The 18,089-nt window shown below is 38.4% G+C and overlaps 1 protein-coding gene across 1 annotated transcript in view; it reads right to left on the reverse strand.

The window, feature by feature from the left end:
* cxxc4 (CXXC finger 4) overlaps window positions 1-17,603 on the reverse strand; it is a 35,042-nt gene extending 17,439 nt beyond the window's left edge. Inside the window, exon 1 of the mRNA XM_015023888.1 lies at window positions 16,633-17,603. Within this exon, the coding sequence (XP_014879374.1) occupies window positions 16,633-17,457 (825 nt within the window). The 5' untranslated portion in view covers window positions 17,458-17,603. The remainder of the gene's footprint in view (window positions 1-16,632) is intronic.
* Between the last annotated feature and the right edge of the window lie 486 nt (window positions 17,604-18,089).

Below are 18,089 nucleotides of genomic sequence, written 5' to 3' on the forward strand. Positions count from 1 at the left end.
AATTTATTTTATTTTTTTTTTTTTTTTTGTTGCCCCTTTTTTTTTTTTTTTTTTTTTTTTTTTTTTTTTTTTTCCTTAAGAGTCAGTCAGTAACAAAAGAACAGATGGGATGTGTGTGCCTTTCGGTTTCCAAACCAAGATCCCCATCTCTCTCTGGTGACATCAAAGTAGGAAAAGCAACTCAACTACGCTGCTAACTTTCTTCTTATGCTAAACCTTCTGTGCAAATATAAAACACATATGAGAGGCAGTGTATGTAAACACCAAACTCCACACACACACGCACACACTCACTATTTGCCCAGTAGCAAAGCCTGAGCCTTTTCTGCTCTACTTATATTCATAAAGAAGTCCCATTTAACACTGAAAAATGCTTCGTAACGCTGCTAAATTATTATGTGTGAATGTAACTTTTAAACTGTACTGAAAAACATTACCTTACCTTGAACAGTTTAGTATTACTATGGCTTTTATGATGCACAAACAAAACTATTTTACAAATGATTTATTGAAATACCAAATTATAATGAGGTTTTTTTAGAATATTTAATGTGGCAAAGTGAGATTTTGTTTTCTTCCTGATCTTAATTTTTACCAGAAAAAAATTAGGATCCATCGATCTGCTACCAAGTGACCGTCGTTTCTGTTGAAACCGCTGTTGTGCTGAAGATTTTTTTTTTTTTTCTGCCAGCCAAGCTGGAAGACAGAATCACAAGTCTAGACACCAGTGCAGGTTCCTTGAGAGGTGATACAATAAGATCCAAACCTTCCTAAGGTATTGAACATAATCTGCTAAGGCGTTTTTTGTTTTTTTTTGTTTGTTTTTTTTGATACTCTGAAAAATCTACTGAAAACTTTCTGTTCTTCCCTCCTTTCTTCCTCTCCCAAACTATCCCCTTTAAACTATTGTTAGACCTTGAAACAATTGCTCTAACTTGTGAGAGAGCAGTATTACATATTTAACCACTGGTTGGCAGTAGAGCAAATGTAAGGGTCAGAGTCTCTTTTTTCCATTTTGCATCATTGCATATAAATATAAAGTACAACAAAACAGTCTGAATAAGCCACACATAGATACCCAGCACACTTTACAATAAATAAAATGCATCTTAAGCTTTTCTACATAAAAGTGAGTTTTTCTACTATGCAAAAAAAATCTACAGAAGCGTAAAAATTGATTAAAAGAAAAGAAAAAAAAAGAAATGTAGCTCTGATTAAGGCTGCAGCTGGTTAAAAGACTTTCATTTGAGAAGGAAAAGAGAAAAAGAAATGTGTTTGATTTCTGTAGAAGTTTTTCTACAGGAACATTTACAGGTGAAAGGTCACCCAGTGGGAGTTTGTCTGGGGAAACCACAAGATTTGGGGATTTGGAGTCAATTTCCAACATCAAGTAGAAATATCCTTCGTGTCTACATCCAACCTATGTTGTTTAAAAAGACATTTGTGCTACAAGTATTTTAAAATAAATTGCAGCATTATTCCATATAATTTAATTAGTTACCTAAAACTCAGACCCACATGAATGGAGACTGGAAGAAATCAAAGCATCACCTTTAAATGAAGATATCTTTGCAAATAAAATAGAGTGTGGAGGTCTTTCGATTTTCAGGACAGAAGATTAGGGCAGCGTGAGCAGGAAGGAAAGAAAGGTTGTGCTAGGACAGGCGCAAGGGAGGAGCAGTTTGGCTACCTGAGGGATCCGGTCTGGAAATCCCCAATCTCCCAGCCAAGTCGCAGCTCTTTGAACAGCGAAAGTCGTCAGCCAGCACGACAACAAACCATGTGGGTGTAACGAAGCGAGGGCTAAGCGAGGCAACGTGCTGCCAGTTCTCTGAAATGTTAAATTGAAATGCAAAGTAGGAGCGGGTCGTCTTGTTTAGAGCAGATTTCTTAGCATCTGTGTGGGAGTCCTAAAACTTGGAGGGTCCACACGCAAATCTCTGCATATTTAGAGTAAATCAACATAATATTTAGGTTAGGATTGGAAGGTACACACAGCTGAGGCAGAGTTTAATTTTGCTCAGGTAAATGAGAGTTGAAGCAATCTGTTCTTGAAATACGGTGAATAACAAAAGCTCCATTTCAGGAAATTAAATTTTAAAACACACAAAATATTAGCTTTCACTAAGAGTCACGCTTCTCAGTAAGGCTTCTGCAGCACACTAGTTGTAGCAGAATGATTATCGTCATTATTATTGCACATATAAGAAATCAATGTTAATTAAAAATGTGCGTCTAACTAACAAGAAGTAATCAAAGTTTAAGAATGAGTTGGCAGCAAGTTCAAGGTCCAATATCATCAAGATAGGTTTTACATCATTCTTATGGCTTTTCTTGTTGTCTTTCGCTTAGTTTTACCTGGCGCTGCTTATCCTAAATGCCCTTGACCTTCGTATTGCTTGACTAGTGGTTTATTATAAAAGCTTACGTTTATAACATTGAGGTTAAGCACTGTAAAAGCAAAGGTAGTATAGTGGTGTAAAAAAAAAATATGACTGTATTGGTTTTTACGCAGCTTTACCTTCATATCAAACAGAAATAAATATTTCTTCTGGCACTAGTGACCTTTATTGACAGTCACCGGACAGGAAATGGGCAAAGAAAGAAGGGCTGAAAACATGCAGCCAGTGTCGGGACTCAAACCCAACTTTAGCCGCTGCTTTTCCACTTCACCTCTGTCAAAAGGTAAATCTGACTGGAAATACGTCACAGGTTATAAGGAGCACAACGATTTGTCACAGCTTGCGTTTTAACTCCACGCACACCCTGTTCCCTGACCTGATGGATTATTTTGTGATTCTATCTTTTTATTTATTTATTTATTTATTTATTTATTTATTTATTTATTTATTTATTTATTTAGAGTCTTTGTAATTTTAAAGCAACATCCTTTTCTGGCAGACAAGCTTTAGACAAACCTTCAGGACCAGCTCACTAGGTTCACCTGACCACATTTCCGCTGTGCGGGCCGCTCTTCGTCTGGTGAAAACTTCACGATATGCCTCAGTAAAAACACAGACGGCGCCCATGTAAAGCATCCGGGACACACGTCTGGGGGAAAAAACAAGCACACGTAATGACCTGCGATTGTTTTCTCGACAGAACCACAAACGTCCGTGTGCTTCATTGGGATTTCATGGAGCTCACCAAGACAAAGTAGTGTTGTTACGTGGAAGGGAAATTGTACAGTTTTCATTTTGAAAAAATAAAAATTCCCCCAAAATTTGTATGGATTTTTTTTCCATCCCTGGCTAGTTTAACATTGAATCTTAAAAAGTTAAACACGTTGATGGATTTCCCCTTACAGCACACACAAACCAACAGACTTAAAACTTTAGGGAAGTGCTGGGAAGCCAGGACCAACTCTGTTTTTCAATATCAAAGTTTTTAATTTTCTGCTCTACTCAGCTTTGGGTTTTCAGCGAATGGAGGTTTTGTATGCTAAGCTTGAACTGTTTTGTCAGTTTCAAACCTTGGTTTACATTGAAACACAAAGTGGTGATAATGTGGAAAAAATAAGTAAAGGTAGAATCCTAAAATAGTTACTTATTGAGGAACGAGTAAGAAAGCCAGCTGATATGAACTGTAAAGCACAACATTCTAACTCAAACTGTTTCTGATGAAGCTAGAACACGAAGCATCAACCTGGATCAACAATTTAATACAGAGCCAGTCCAAGGAGACTCCCACACTGCCAAGTCATTTCTACTCAACAATAATCAAACAAGGAAACTGGTCACAGTTTGAAAAGACACAGGCTGCCCTCTGAACTGATTGAAATTACTTCTCTCCCCTTTACAGAACGCCTCAGACAGCGCATTTAAGGAATGTCAATAAACTGCGGACGGCGCAGCAGTCGAACGGCTGAACGAGGGGAGAATCTCCCCCAGCTGTAGTCAAGAGGGGGAAAAAATTAATCCACCTGATTGTGGCATTATAAATCCTATCCTTCGCCTGCGGACCACAGGGTGACTTCACACCTCTATGACACACTTGAACCTCGGGGCATCTCAGAGAAAAAAAAAAAAAAAAAAAAAGAAGGAATATCTTTCTGGGCATGGTGTCAGATGCTCATCATGAAATATTCATAAACTGAGACCGGAGCCACAAAAGACGAGGTGGCAGCCTGCGAGGATTTGACTTGCAGAAATGGAGGTGCTTAAACCGCATTGACCAGTTTCTCTCATCACAACTTGTCAGTCACAAATTCACCTCATCCACGTCACCATTTCCAGACCGACTACCACGGAGCCACCTGTTGTTTGCTCTCTTTTAACTTAAACACGCAAACCTTTCACTTTGCTCCACACTAAGACAACTGACTAAAACAACCGAGAAAAGAAAGAATAATAGAATTTGATTTTATACGAGAGCTCCAGTTTAACTGCGAAAATTCAATGACGTGTAAAAAAAAAAAAAAAAAAAAAAAAAAGCATCCCTATCTTTTGAACACATGTATTGTATAGAGGGAGGGTACGGAGGGGTTAAGAGTATGCTGACCAGAATAAATGTTACATAGAAAAGAATATTATTTAGAAGAAACATATAGTGCAATTAAACACAACCCGGAAGAACGTAGTTCTGGACTGGTGCTTCATTGCGTCTGTTCTTCTTAAAACCCAACACATGGATTAATACAAAGTCAGCAAGTTGATACAGTAGGTTTGGTCACCTTAGAAACTGTTTTATCAATTGCCATAATAAACTAAACTTGACTGCATTGTTTCAAAGCTACAATTGAATTTGAATGTGTGTTTTTGACTTATGTCTATGTGAATGGATCAAACAGACTGCATATTTCTGCAAATAAAATGAGACTCTGTTTTGCAAAGTGCCCTGAGACAACATTTATTGTGAACTGGTGCTATATAAATACATTGAGTGACATTTAATGGCAGTTTTTAGTACACTGGGATTCTCCTATGCACCAGCACACACAATAAATAGTGGTTGTTACAGTCTGTTTTGAACAGGTCACATTAGTAAACAAACTTTTTTCGCCTTCCCTGGTCATTTTAAGCTTTTGGATATTTCCTCCTTCTAACTGGAGAAAAAAAACGTGTTTGTAACCAAAGCAGTTTCAGGAGAAAAGGTGCAGCACACGACTATGAGACTGTGAACAATAGTCAACAGACTTCTATCAGTGACAGCTTTAAGACTATGTTAAAAATTGCAGCGATACAAAGCTTGCATTTTACATGAAATATTAAAAGTCAGAAGCCTTAATGTCTTTATCGATTTTGTTATTTACAGCATGTTAATAAAAGTCCCCAATAAACATAAAAGGGAACAAAGCAGGGATATTATTGTCTAATAAAACACATTTTTTTTTACCTTTGTTGGAAGTAAATGCTTTTCATTGTGGCATAAATGCAACCCAAAGTGTTTTGCTCCACACGGTCATCATCTCCTGATTGACTGCATGTGATGTAATTACATACAATTACAAACATAAAGATTGCAGTTTTGCAGCGTGGTTGCGGATAAATCAAATATCTGAATGAATGTAGTCTGTGCAGGCAAAGATCTGCAGCGCTAGTTTAGATGACTGTATGTTTAAGACATCAGAAAGGAATAATATTAATAATGTATTTACACCCTGGTCCTTATCTACACAAACACTGTACACCTTTTGTGCCCTCAAAAATTGGATAAAACCTACGAGTTTAATTCTCATGAATTAAACAGATAGGTTTAATTCACAAGATTCGAGTTTAAAACTGCACTGCCAGGTATGTAGCAGTTTGCAAGCATTTATGGAAAACAGGAATTGTTTTGTGAGTATTTATGTTGCGTTACAGCTGTCCCCACAAGCGTCCAACTCTCAAAGACCAGAGCTGTTTGCGTAAAGTGCTGGTGATTTTGGTGGCAGCTGTCTCACATGAGCCGTAACTATGTCTTCTTGTGACTGTCCCTGATGTTGCAAAAGATCTTTGCAACCTGCAAATAAACGATCAAAAGTCTGTAAAAGGCTGTTGCTGTTATCCTATACAGAGAGTTTAAATGTTTTGATTGTATTTACCATTTCTAATAAGAAGAATTATAATCCCAACACGTTATGCTAAATATCAAGAGATTCATTAAGAAAAGCTAATTAATGAATTCTGAGCGCTATTCTTAAAGTGTTTGTGGCCCTTTGTGGCGCACCATGGAAATGAATTATTTTGACTTCATGATGTCGTAGTGTATATAATTTTCTGTCTACACCTACCCGATCATCCCCTGTCTATCCTAAAACTCTTTAGGATCTTGCGGTCATAGATGCTAACAAACAGAAAATCTGAAAAGCCTAAGCTATAGACAGCATCTAGTCAGTCCCTTTCAGATTACTGTAGAAACACAATGAAAGGGGGAATAGGGATGCAGAGTGAGTACAAAAATACACTGTCCATTTCAACATCACACAAGCAAGGCTTATTATTTACACAGATTCATGTAAAAAGAATATGCATTTGTTTATACCTGCTTCCTACCTTCAACAAAATGTTGCAACCTAGAATAAAATTTTCAAAACATTGTACCGTTCTCACTGCCGGAAGATTTTGGTTATCTCCGCTTTGTGGCCAGTGCGATACGGATCCACTTCCGATGGGGCGACGGACAAAAGTTAAATGAGCAGTAAATACAAACTCGATAAGATTCAGTTCACCTCTCAACAATAATTAAGTCTGATTCAGTGAGTTTTGATTTAATAGAATACAATAGGATGTGATACAATCAGTTCGGATAAAGCAAGAGAAAAGTGCTTTGTGACTTACAGAGCATAATTAGTAGAAACAGAACATTTTCTCAAGAAAGCCTTGTACTATAATACCTTTACATAAATCACGTTGCTCTCATTAATCGGACACTTTGCCGACTCAAAAACGGAAACCGGGAGGGGAAAAATGCGCTGGTCAGCATTGTTTTTATACCAGATGCTATAAAGTAAATTGTTTCTTTGTGAACTGGTCTGCACCAGACTGATGAGGTTCAAATGTACTAAGTGAACTTCGAATTCAAGATGAAGAAACAAAGAAAACATCTGCTTTGGGAAAGCATTTAGCCTTTTTGATTTCTGTGAAGGTAATGTATATGACAATGATTTAAGCAAATGGGTCCTCCAAATAGACCCATTTCCATATCCGTTACAAAGAACAACAAAGTCAATGTTTGGAAGGAGCCATCATAAACCCTGATCAGAGTACAGTAGAAAATCTGTGGGCAGAGGTGAAAAAGGTGCGTAAGCAGAGGAGACTACAGACCTAACTCACCTACACCAGTTGGGAGGAATGAACTAAAAGACCAAAGTATTGTAAGAAGCATCCATCCATCCATCCATCCATCCATCCATCCATCCATCCATCCATCCATCCATCCATCCATCCATCCATCCATCCATCTAAATCCAAGGATGATTTAGAGAGAGACCAATGAACCTGACAGTCATGCATTTATACTGCAGAAGAAATCGGAAAAGTAAACATGAGAAGTTAAAGAAAAATAATAAAACAAAAAAAGATCGAACAGACACCATTCACGTTATTCTGGAATTAAGTAAGTATAAACAAATTTGATAAATCTAACTGATCCAAATAGCAAAGTTTTGTCTGATTTCATGTCAGACTGAGAAAAAATATTTTACGCCTTGTTTCTAAAAAGTGGATACAGATGTCTGGTTTTTACTACATATGTAAAAATGTCACATATTTTGGACATTCGCATGTCCAAAATATGTGAATGAATTTATGACTCGGAGATATTTACTAGTAAAATCGATTCATAGAGTTTTCCATCATTTCAACTCCTAATTTTCAACGGACATTGAATAAAGTTGATGTTTATTCAGTAAACTGATGTTAGCTTCACACTCACACTTCCCAGTTACAGTATATCTACAGCTTACTGTAGTCAAAACATAAAACAACTGCAGAAATAAAATCCCCCAAAAAATTCAGAACCACACTGGCCCAATATGGTGCAATACTCTATGCATCTTTACTGAAGACTTTCCTCTCAGTCTTTCCTTTTTATTTTTTTCAGTCTCTCAATAATGACGAGATACCTTTTAACTTCGCAAGCCCGAGTTAACATCAATAATTTATCCTTCTCCATTTAAAATTTAAAGCGCTGCACATTAACGTCTTGCCACACCTGCTCCTTCACGCTGTCCACCCTCCGCTGGGCTTTTTTTTCCCCCTCCGCCTCTGTCCCCGTCTCTCTCTTAGCTTCTCCTTACGCTATAATGAAGACAATGACAAGTCCTCCTTCTCCCCGCTGAACCACGGATGTTAAATGAAACGATGGCAGAGAAGGCGACAGACCACATAATGTAAGGCCATCGTCCAGACGCCTCCAATTACGCTTTGGCCTTAATTGGTGGCCGTGGCAAGGATGAGGAATCCTTCATTGGTGTGCTGCATTTGCGCCTTTCAGAGCGCAGCATTGGCCCAGGGAAGACAGCGAGTCAGTGCAAATGAAAGCTGACAGAAAATCCACATGGTACAATCGGTCTAGGAGAAAAAGGGCATGACAATGACTAAAGGGGACCTGGGCTCTGAAATAACTGGGGGTAGTTTGCAGGGCAAGATCTGTATAATTAAGCGGTCTGCATTGTTGTTCAGATGGCAAATTCCCTTTGTCTTGACAGGAGTGTACCGTTGCCCTTTAGGCTGCGATGCGTGGCGGTGTTCACCGTCTCCTTTATTTTATTTTATTTTTTTTTCCACACTCCTCCAGACCTCTGTGACCAAGTTAATTTTCAAATTTTCAGCTTGAATAAATCCAGTAAGTTAGAGATCCATGGATCTTAAGGCCACATGTCCTTCAGAGTTTTTCCTTCACATTTTTTTTTATTTATTTATTTATTCTTCACCCCCTCTCCTTAGCCCACAGAGATTGACTTGGAGCAGCCGGTGTTATCTCCAGAGAGGCAAAGGTTGGTGGGGGTAGTGGGGGGGGGAAGGCCACAGATTTGTCCTTATCTATTCTGAGCACACCTAAAACAAATTAGACCTGGCGGCCGCTGCTTATTTGGCTCCCCCACTCTCATTAAGGGGCTGAAATCCAGGCTATTTTCCTCGAGGTCCTGCCTCTCTACCATTTTGGGGTCTTGTCTTTTATCGCTACAGCAAAGGTTTCCAGACAGACATGCCGCTGTTTCATCTCAACCATTTCATGTAGTCAAACCAGCCCTGCACAAATACCGAGGCTGGGAGAGTGAGCGTCCCTCCCTATGCTGAGACACTGTTTTCCTGCACATCACTTGATGCTGGCCTTTGACATTTGTTAATTGAAAGAGCAATCTGTTCAGTCTCATCCTGCTCTCCCTTCAGCATTATGCTGCAAGCAAATCGAAGCCTCTTTAGGTGTAGCTGCATGTTTTTTTTGTGTGTTTTTTTTTTTACTTTGTCTTTTGAATGAGAACAAATGTCTTCAAATTCAATGTTATACCGCATTGCATAGTTGCATAGTACCATATTGTATTTCGGTGTAGGCGATATGACAGCACTGAACTCTAAAAATGTTGAAAAATTGATCATCTGCAAATATCAAAAATATTGTAAAGGCCCAAGTAATGCAGCCTTTGATAAATTAGGAATATCACGTTAAAGTTTAACAAATTACTAGTAAGTGAATAAATAATTACTAATAATTTGTGTTTTTAACCTATTGAATCAGCAATCATTTTCATCTCTACTTATTTATTTATTTTTTTACAGGAAAGTATAACAAGAGAAAGACTGCCTTAGCCAGTGCAGATGCATGTCATACTCAAACCACACATCACCAGTTAATAAGAGCTACAACTGAGTGCTTAGTTCACACAGTTAACTGCAACTGGAAGAAAACGTGCTTCAAGGGAAATTATCAGGAAGTCATACAGAAATAGAGAATGGATGCTAATGTTAACCTATAGTTTTTATACTCTTGAGCATTTTATTCTTTATCCCTTAGCTTCAAATAAATTACCTTTAATGTTGCAAGCATTCTCTTTGTCCGACTGATGTTGGTTACATTAAAAAATATGAATCTTTTTTTCAGATAAATAAGAATACATTTAAAAAAAATAATTCATAAATGTCCTTTGGCTGAAATACCCAGGTATATGCTTTTGATTTGGAAAATCTTGCCCCCAGAACGGTTCATATGTCTGTTACTCAAGTGCTTTATGACAGCAAATGTAACACCAAAAAAGTCTCCAAAATATTATTGATCATGCCGAGTATATAATAACTGAGAAGAAAATGAACCAAGGGACATGATTTGGTAACACTTTATTTGAAGGGGGTGAATAAGACTGACATGACACTGTCATAAACATGACATAACTCCTGTCATGAACATGAATAAGCCTTCATGAATATTTGACTGTTGTCATAAAGTGTCATTCGGTAAATTATGACACTTTTAATACAAAGTTGACATTATTCAAAATGTCTTTGTTATGACAACGTGACATTAACCAAGAAATCAGTACTGATATAAATTTGTTATAAAAGAATTAATGATTGCACTTTAAAAATTAGGTAACTTTATGTTATTAAAGGTAAAGTTTAAACAGTAATGATTTCTTGGTTAATGTCAAGTTGTCATAACAAAGACATTTTGAATAATGTCAACTTTGTATTAAAAGTGTCATAATTTACCGAATGACGCTTTATGACAACAGTCATAAATATTCATGAAGGCTTATTCATGTTCATGACAGGAGTTATGTCATGTTTATGAAAGTGTCATGACAGTCTTATTCAACCCCCTTCAAATAAAGTGTTACCCATGATTTACTCTACGACTAGTTTTTCATGGAAAATCGACCTTTAATATTATAAAGTAGTGAACTTACTGTTATGTTATCAATGACAAAATAGTTTGCTTTTTAAGATGATGTTATAGTTAATGTTGCCTGGCGTTGCAGAGCTTTGGTCACTCAGAATTAAATATACCAAAATGTTAAAAAATGGCACTCAGAACTATACGTCTGTATCAGTGAAACCATTTTTGACCATCATCTTCAGCAGTGCTCTCATATATTGTTAACATATCTCTTTTTAAGGAATAAAATAATATTATGATTAAAAAAAACATTATAGTAACTGTGACAGTGGTTCTGATAAACCTGTTTATACCTGCTAAACAAAGGATGCTGAGGGAGGCACACAGACAGATATTTACGAAAACAAACATATTCCACTGCCTTTGCCTTCCTCATCCATATGCAAACTGCGCAAAGATTTACAAAATCAGATTTTAAGAAGTAAAGATCCATCCAACTTTGCACATGCCAACTATTTGTAGACAAAAACAATGAGTCATTTTTATTTTATTTTTTTTCCTATGTTTGGGTTGAGTTATCTTGACTGTGTCAAAAAAGGACTCTACCAAGTTATAGTCATTTGTTAGCTTCTTTGACAAATTAAAAGTTAGTTTGTCGTAAATAGCTTAAGCAGCAAACAAAGAGAAAGTCTCCTCCTGCTCTCTCACATGAGTATAGCATTTGAATGTTAATGCGGGACCTTTGAGCCATCTGAGCTCAAGCTATGCAAAGGTAACTGCTTGGGAAATGTTAGGTTAGATGAGATTCATCTGCCAGACTAATCCATCCTGGAGCCTGAGAGCAGCAGCAGAAGCGGGAGCAGCAGCAGCGAGACAGAGCAGGATCTGCTGCAGAACGGCATAGCGGTGACACGGGGCAATTCTCCAGGGCCTTGCATTAGCGCGCTAAATTAAAGGGGGTATTAGATTAAATTGGCTCTCCGATTTCAGGGGTGTGAGTAAAATTCTGATTTGCATTTTCCACCGCTGCTTAAGATATAATTAGTTCAGGGTGATTCCCATGTGGAAAACATTGACAGGCAAATCTAGCTGGTTGCCGGTAGCTTATCGTCTCTTGCAAGGCAAAAAGGTACGCTCAGCTCATGCCTGGTGCGTTACTCTGTGCTTGTGTGCCTCTTTGCCTGTGTGAGTGGGAAAACAGGTGCAAGACAGGAAACATGCTATTTGTGAGTTCTGTAAGCTCTGCATCTGAGGTTACTACATCACCCGGTTCTTCAAGTTTTCAACAGGATGACAAAAAAATTTAAGCAGCTATAAAATCAACACACTGTTGATATTGGCAGGAAAATACAAAATAATGTACTTTGCAAAAATATTCATGACAACTGGATATTTTTCCTTTGCATGGTGTTAAAATGAAAAAAATAAAATAAAATAAAAAAATATTTGGGTTTTCAGTGATAGACCTAAACAAAGTAGTGTAGAAGTGGAAGAAAATGCATAGATAGTGTTTTTTTTTTTTTTTTTTTTTTTACAAATAAAACTGAAAAGTGCTGCACATATTTGTATTAGCATTACTTGATCTAAATCATGGAACTGTAGCTGTGGCTTTGCCACAGCTACAGTTCCATGTCCTGCTGGAAGGTGAACCACCGCCCCAGTTTCAATTTGCATAAAAGGTTTTCATTCAGATCTGCCCTGTGCTGAGTGTCATCTCTCTTTCCATCGACTCGTCCCGATCCCTTTTACAGAAAAGCAACCACACAGCATCACGCTGCCACCACTGCAGGGTTTGGTTTGGTGTGTTCAGGGCGATGTGCAGTGTTAGTTTTCAAGGTAGAGAGCCACGTTGTGGTAATTTGGCAGTTGTATCATACTATTTATTTTTCGGACCACTGATTGAACAGAGCTTTGAGAGATATTTGAAGCTTGGGAAATTGTTTTATAACCTAAATCTGCTTTAAACTTCTCCCCCAACCTGTCCGATATACTCATTTGTCTTCATTATGCTGTTTGTTCCCTAATATTCTTTAACAAACCTACAAGGTCTTTGCAAACGGAGCCAAATTTATACTCAGGAACAATACAAATCCACACAAGAAGACTGTCTTTACTAGCTAAGCAACTTCTGACAGTAATTATTTATAGTGGACTTTATTTAGAAGTAGCAGAGTACAGAGGGCTCAGTACAAAAGTATGTCACACATATTCTATTGGTCTGTATTGGTCCTCCACATACAACCCAGTAAAACACTAAGCGCTTTTGCATGACACTGTATTTGCATTAGTGTAAGGTTTATGTAAAAAAACAAAAAAAACAAAAAACAAACATATCTCTCAAAACTAACTCGTGAACGTCCCTCTTCTGACACCAACTTTTGACTCAAAAGCATTTCCGTAGCCAAAAGCCTCACCTGTAATTACAAACGCAGAGCCAAAAATAACAATTACTGCCGGAAAAGTCCATCCTATGAATTACTGAAGAAGGTGAAGAAGCTTTTAAAAGCAAGTGCAGGTTTGCTTAGAGGCTGCACACCCTTGCTAATTCCACCCTTCTTTGCAAATAGATGTTTTCCAGAAGCGAGTCTCCCCTCGGATAATAAACATGAATCCAGCTTCCTGCGCACCTGTTTGGGGGCACCTGTTCGAACATGAAACTGACACATTTGGAGCATCCACATCCAGTCCACACTAAACCAAGGGCAGCATTGTTTTTCCACACTGCCCAAAAACTACACCAACTAAACTCAGTTTACCTCATAATGCATTAGAGGCATTCGAGAGACCCTGGTTATTGTGCTAGCAATGTTTCTTGCATTAAAAGGCATTAAATTTAATTCAAACATACATATTTCTAAAAAATAGTTTCAAAAGTCAACTTCTTCCCAAATAACCGCTAGCTGTACTAACAAACTGTAACACTTGTGTTTTCAGTGAGGAATGTTTTTGGCCAAAATGAGAGCAACAACAACATCAGTAGCCAGAAAACATGATATAAGCTGAAAGGCATATATGGTGAGCTTAGAATACTTAATAACAAAAAATCAAGTGCGATATATTCAGATTAACTAAGAATAAAATATGTGAACCATCTGGAATCAGTGTACAGTAGTTTGGTCCCTGTTTGACCAATTCAACAGTTCAAATGATTTTTTTTTTCTCTTGTTTTTGGCAAAAACGAATACTTACACCATTATTTTAGGAAGAAGATAACATTGTGCTTTTCACCTTTTTCTCCGTCTAAGATATTCCTAAAGTAAATAGAGCATCAAAAATACTATCCTTTTTTTTGTTTGTTTTCTTTCATGAATCCAAATAGGTTTTTCCAAATCTCAAACTGTATTTTAAATAATCTCTGATGAGAGTAAAATAATCTAGACAAGGTTGAACCAGCATAAACATATAATGTTGACCATGAAATGGTCAAAAGCTGTACAGAAAACTCTAATACAGCCCTTTGTTTGTGAATTAGATTCCAACTTTAAATCCAATTAGGTTCTGGAATCCCTATTTGACATTTGCTGGCCTGGACAGAAAGCCATCTAAATCTGTCTGTAACTGAGGTTTGGTTTTTAAATTGATTAACATCTATTTTAGTAATTGGCCAATTTTTTGACAGTGAGGAGGTGAATAATTTGCCTTGTTTCAATATTTCTTTTGTTTGTTTTAGCCCAGCCCCTAAACATACGAAACAAATACAACTTATTTGTTCAATTTGAAAAATATACATTTTAAAGAATTAAGATAGAATCAGTAATAAAGTAGTTTTGTTATTCAACAGAAGACAGATAGTTAGATTCCAACAAGGAGAAAAGTTTTTTGTAAGCATCATCCTGTCAAAATGAGAGTCATGATTGGCCATCTGGTTAAATTATATGTTCCACAGTTAGTAGAAATGCATGAAAATACAGTTGAATCACCGAGTACCAGCTCCTTTAGTCTGTTTTGTTTCTTTTCTTCTTTTGTATTTTATTTTTTATCGAACCAATTCCAGTGCTAAACTGGTGCTACTGCTCACTCACTTAGCGCCAGTTCTTTTTGCTTCCACCTCTGCAAGTTCTGGCTGACACCAATAAAATGGAGCTTTCACAGCACAGACTCTCATCTGGATCAGAGGAAAGAACAGGAGTTTGATGTAGGCTTAATGAAACCAACAACCAACCAACATTTTGTTCTTTATTTGGCTAATTGTAAACAAATAACTGTAAGAAAAAACACAGACTTTCAACATTATGATATGAGCTCTCTGTCCTTACATTTCCTTCGTTCAAACATTAAAACGCTACTGTTCACACAGTTACAGCCACTGTTTTCTGCTAAATTCTTCCACACAACTTTTAAGTCAGTTTTGAAGAAAAAAAAAATAGCAATATTTTAATATGGTCAGATTGGGTTGCAAACGCCTCCTGTACTGTGTGGCTTCCAGCACGCCTGGTGCTGATCAGAGATCACATGGGTGGGATTCTGAGATAATATGATTTGTGCAGGAAAACTGTCAGAGTACACATTATAAGCTGGAGAATGAAACATTTGCTGGACGAGATCTTTATAGTAATGTACTAATATAACACCAAACTGGTTATGTATGTATGTATGTTTTGTTTTGTTTTTTGTTTTTTTGTAGAACCTGTTATCCGCTAGCATTTGTAACACTGATCTAATGAAAACTACAGGAAGTGAATATGATCAGAAAAATATGATCAGAATCATATTTTTTTCTGCAATTTTAACCAACTTTCATTTGATCACAGAAAAGGAGTCAAAGCAGTAATTTGATATTACATTAGTCTGTGTTATCTTAGAAACCCACGGTAAAGAGGTGGTGGCAAAAGTGAGCAAAGATTTTGACAAACCGATGTCTTAAGTTCAGTCTTAACAAATTAATTCATAAATGCTATTTTTTTTTTTCCAAAAGTAGATTAGGTAACACTTTATGATTAACCCAGTTTTCCTCTCTGTGTAATCACTTAATTAATGAGCAAATTATCCGAGCCTCAGGTTGCATCTGTTAGAAACACATTCATCCAGGCCCCTGTAGGCATCTGTGTGAGTCTGAGGGCAAAGAGAAGCATATTTACGGCTGAAGATTCATATTTGGCCTTTGCACTTGACGCCCAAATGTCAACTGGAAAATAAATCAGCTTAAATGAACCTGTTTGCCTTCATAGCTCTCTTGATATGCATCTGTCCCAGACTGATCCACACACACACACACACACACACGCACACACACACACACACACACACACACACACACAGTCTGCATACTGTGTACCCACACTTCAATCAGTTCATTCATAATGTGTGGAAGGGGATCAGTTTATGGGATTAACCACCGCCCCCACCTCCCACACACACACACACACACACACACACGCATACAACACTTTGGGCCCAGGGAAGGGGGGTGTTTTGAAAAACGCCATCAGCAGCTCCACCATCACTCTCACCATCTCTTGGTGGTCAGTGGCTGAGGCTCTGTGGGATATTGATTCTCCCCATCCAGAGACGGCTTCCATAATTGGTTAAAATGACCGGGTGCGGAGAGAGATGGCTCTCTGCTGAAAACCATTTCCCAGCCCTGCTTGGAGCAGAGCCAAACTCGGGGTTGTTCGGATGCGTTCCAGCCCCAGCCTGACTGGCAGCAATTAGGGGTGTCTGAGCCAAGCTCAGCTTGCGCTCCGCACAAACACCCCTAATTACTGCCAATTAGGCTAGGCGGGTAGGCAGATTTGAGAAAGCAGGGGGATGTTCAGGCATGGGTGGGCATGGAAACAATTTTCAAGGGCTTAGAACGTGACTGGATGAAAAGGTTAATGCTTTGGAGTGCGAGGGGGATAATAACAAAAGAAGGGGAAGCAGAGCCTCCGTTCTCACCTCCAGCGACGAGCCAGGCTTCTTCTTCAACTCCTCGCATTTCCTAAATTTGCAGATCTGGTGGCCTGTTTTGCGGTTCCGACAACTGCTGCAAACACCACAGTTGATTAGCCGCCTGCAGGGTGCACACACCCCACACCTTTTCCTTTTCTTCTTCGCTGGGTTTCCACTGGATGCTGAGGAATTATTCTGTGGGCAGTCTGCCAGATTGGCAATTTGAAACGCACTGTCTGTAACGGCTGCTGAGGCTGCGGGGGAGTGAAGGGCTGTCATGACGATGACCCCGGGAGGTAATGAGATGCCCCCTAAAGCCGGAATAGCGGAAAAAGTTCCAACGCGTTCTGGGAGATTCATTATCTCTGCTTCAGCAGCGCCGCATTTCAGCTTGTTCATGCATTCTCCTGCTAAAGGTCTGCAGTGTTCGGGGGATAAGGTAGAGAGGAAATTATTATTTGCCATTTGCAGCGTCTCTGGCGGCACGCCAGGCTTCCCCGGCCTCTGGGAGTCATTTCTATGCATGCTGGTCCTATTAGGGTTTATTGCCGCTGATTTCCTTCCCCAGAGCATGGCGTTATCACAGTTCCAAGGGGACATACCAATTCTGGCGCTGGGAAAAATCGGCGTCGTGATTCGGGCAATTTTTGCAGTCTGCGGAAACGCACCGTTCGTTTTGTAAAAGTTCGCAAAAGACCTGTACCTTTCCATTTCTGCGTTATAATCCAAGAGCTGACTTAATCCACCATCCTGGAGATTATCCTTCTGCAGGAGCGACACATCTGCATTTTGTCCATTTTCAATGCAAAGCGCATTGTTTATGTTAGACATGGCTGGGGAAGTGCTTGTCAGTGTTCAGGGGGAGAGCGTGAAGGTGCACGGGCCTTTGTCGAGCTGAAGCTGGTTAGGAACAATGAGTAACCATCCTGGTGTGTCTTCTTCAGCACTAGAAAGCAGAAAACGGAGAAGAAATAACAGTTACATGCACAGGATAAACGGTAAATGGTCTCATGCAAATTCAGCTTTCAACTTCATGTTTCTCTAAAGGTAGCAACTGAACATGGGAAGCATTCTGTGACATGTCTTCAGTCTCTGAGGCTATTAAAAAGCAGTCCAAATGGACCTGCATCTGGTGACAGTGACATGATGAATGTGACAGATCAACCTAGAATTATTGTAATGCTGAACAATATTTGCACATTTCAGGAAAAAAAAAAAGGAACACTTTCAACACTTTTAGACTTTGAGAACAAATGCATTAAACATTAGGACGTGAGTATCAATACGCCAATATATTTTTGTGTCTGCATTTTGAAACATCAGAAGGGACCCTCATTCATACTATATATAAAACAACAACAGCCACAATCTTTAAATAATTACTTGGATTTCTCTAACGAATTAAACTGATTTTCCACAGGACTCATGGTACAGCTAAAGTGCAGTGAATATATCGATTGCAT

The sequence above is a fragment of the Poecilia latipinna genome, unplaced genomic scaffold, assembly GCF_001443285.1.
Source record: "Poecilia latipinna isolate Pla-1442-1.1 unplaced genomic scaffold, P_latipinna-1.0 Scaffold3442, whole genome shotgun sequence".
In the NCBI taxonomy this organism is placed as follows: Eukaryota; Metazoa; Chordata; class Actinopteri; order Cyprinodontiformes; family Poeciliidae; genus Poecilia; species Poecilia latipinna.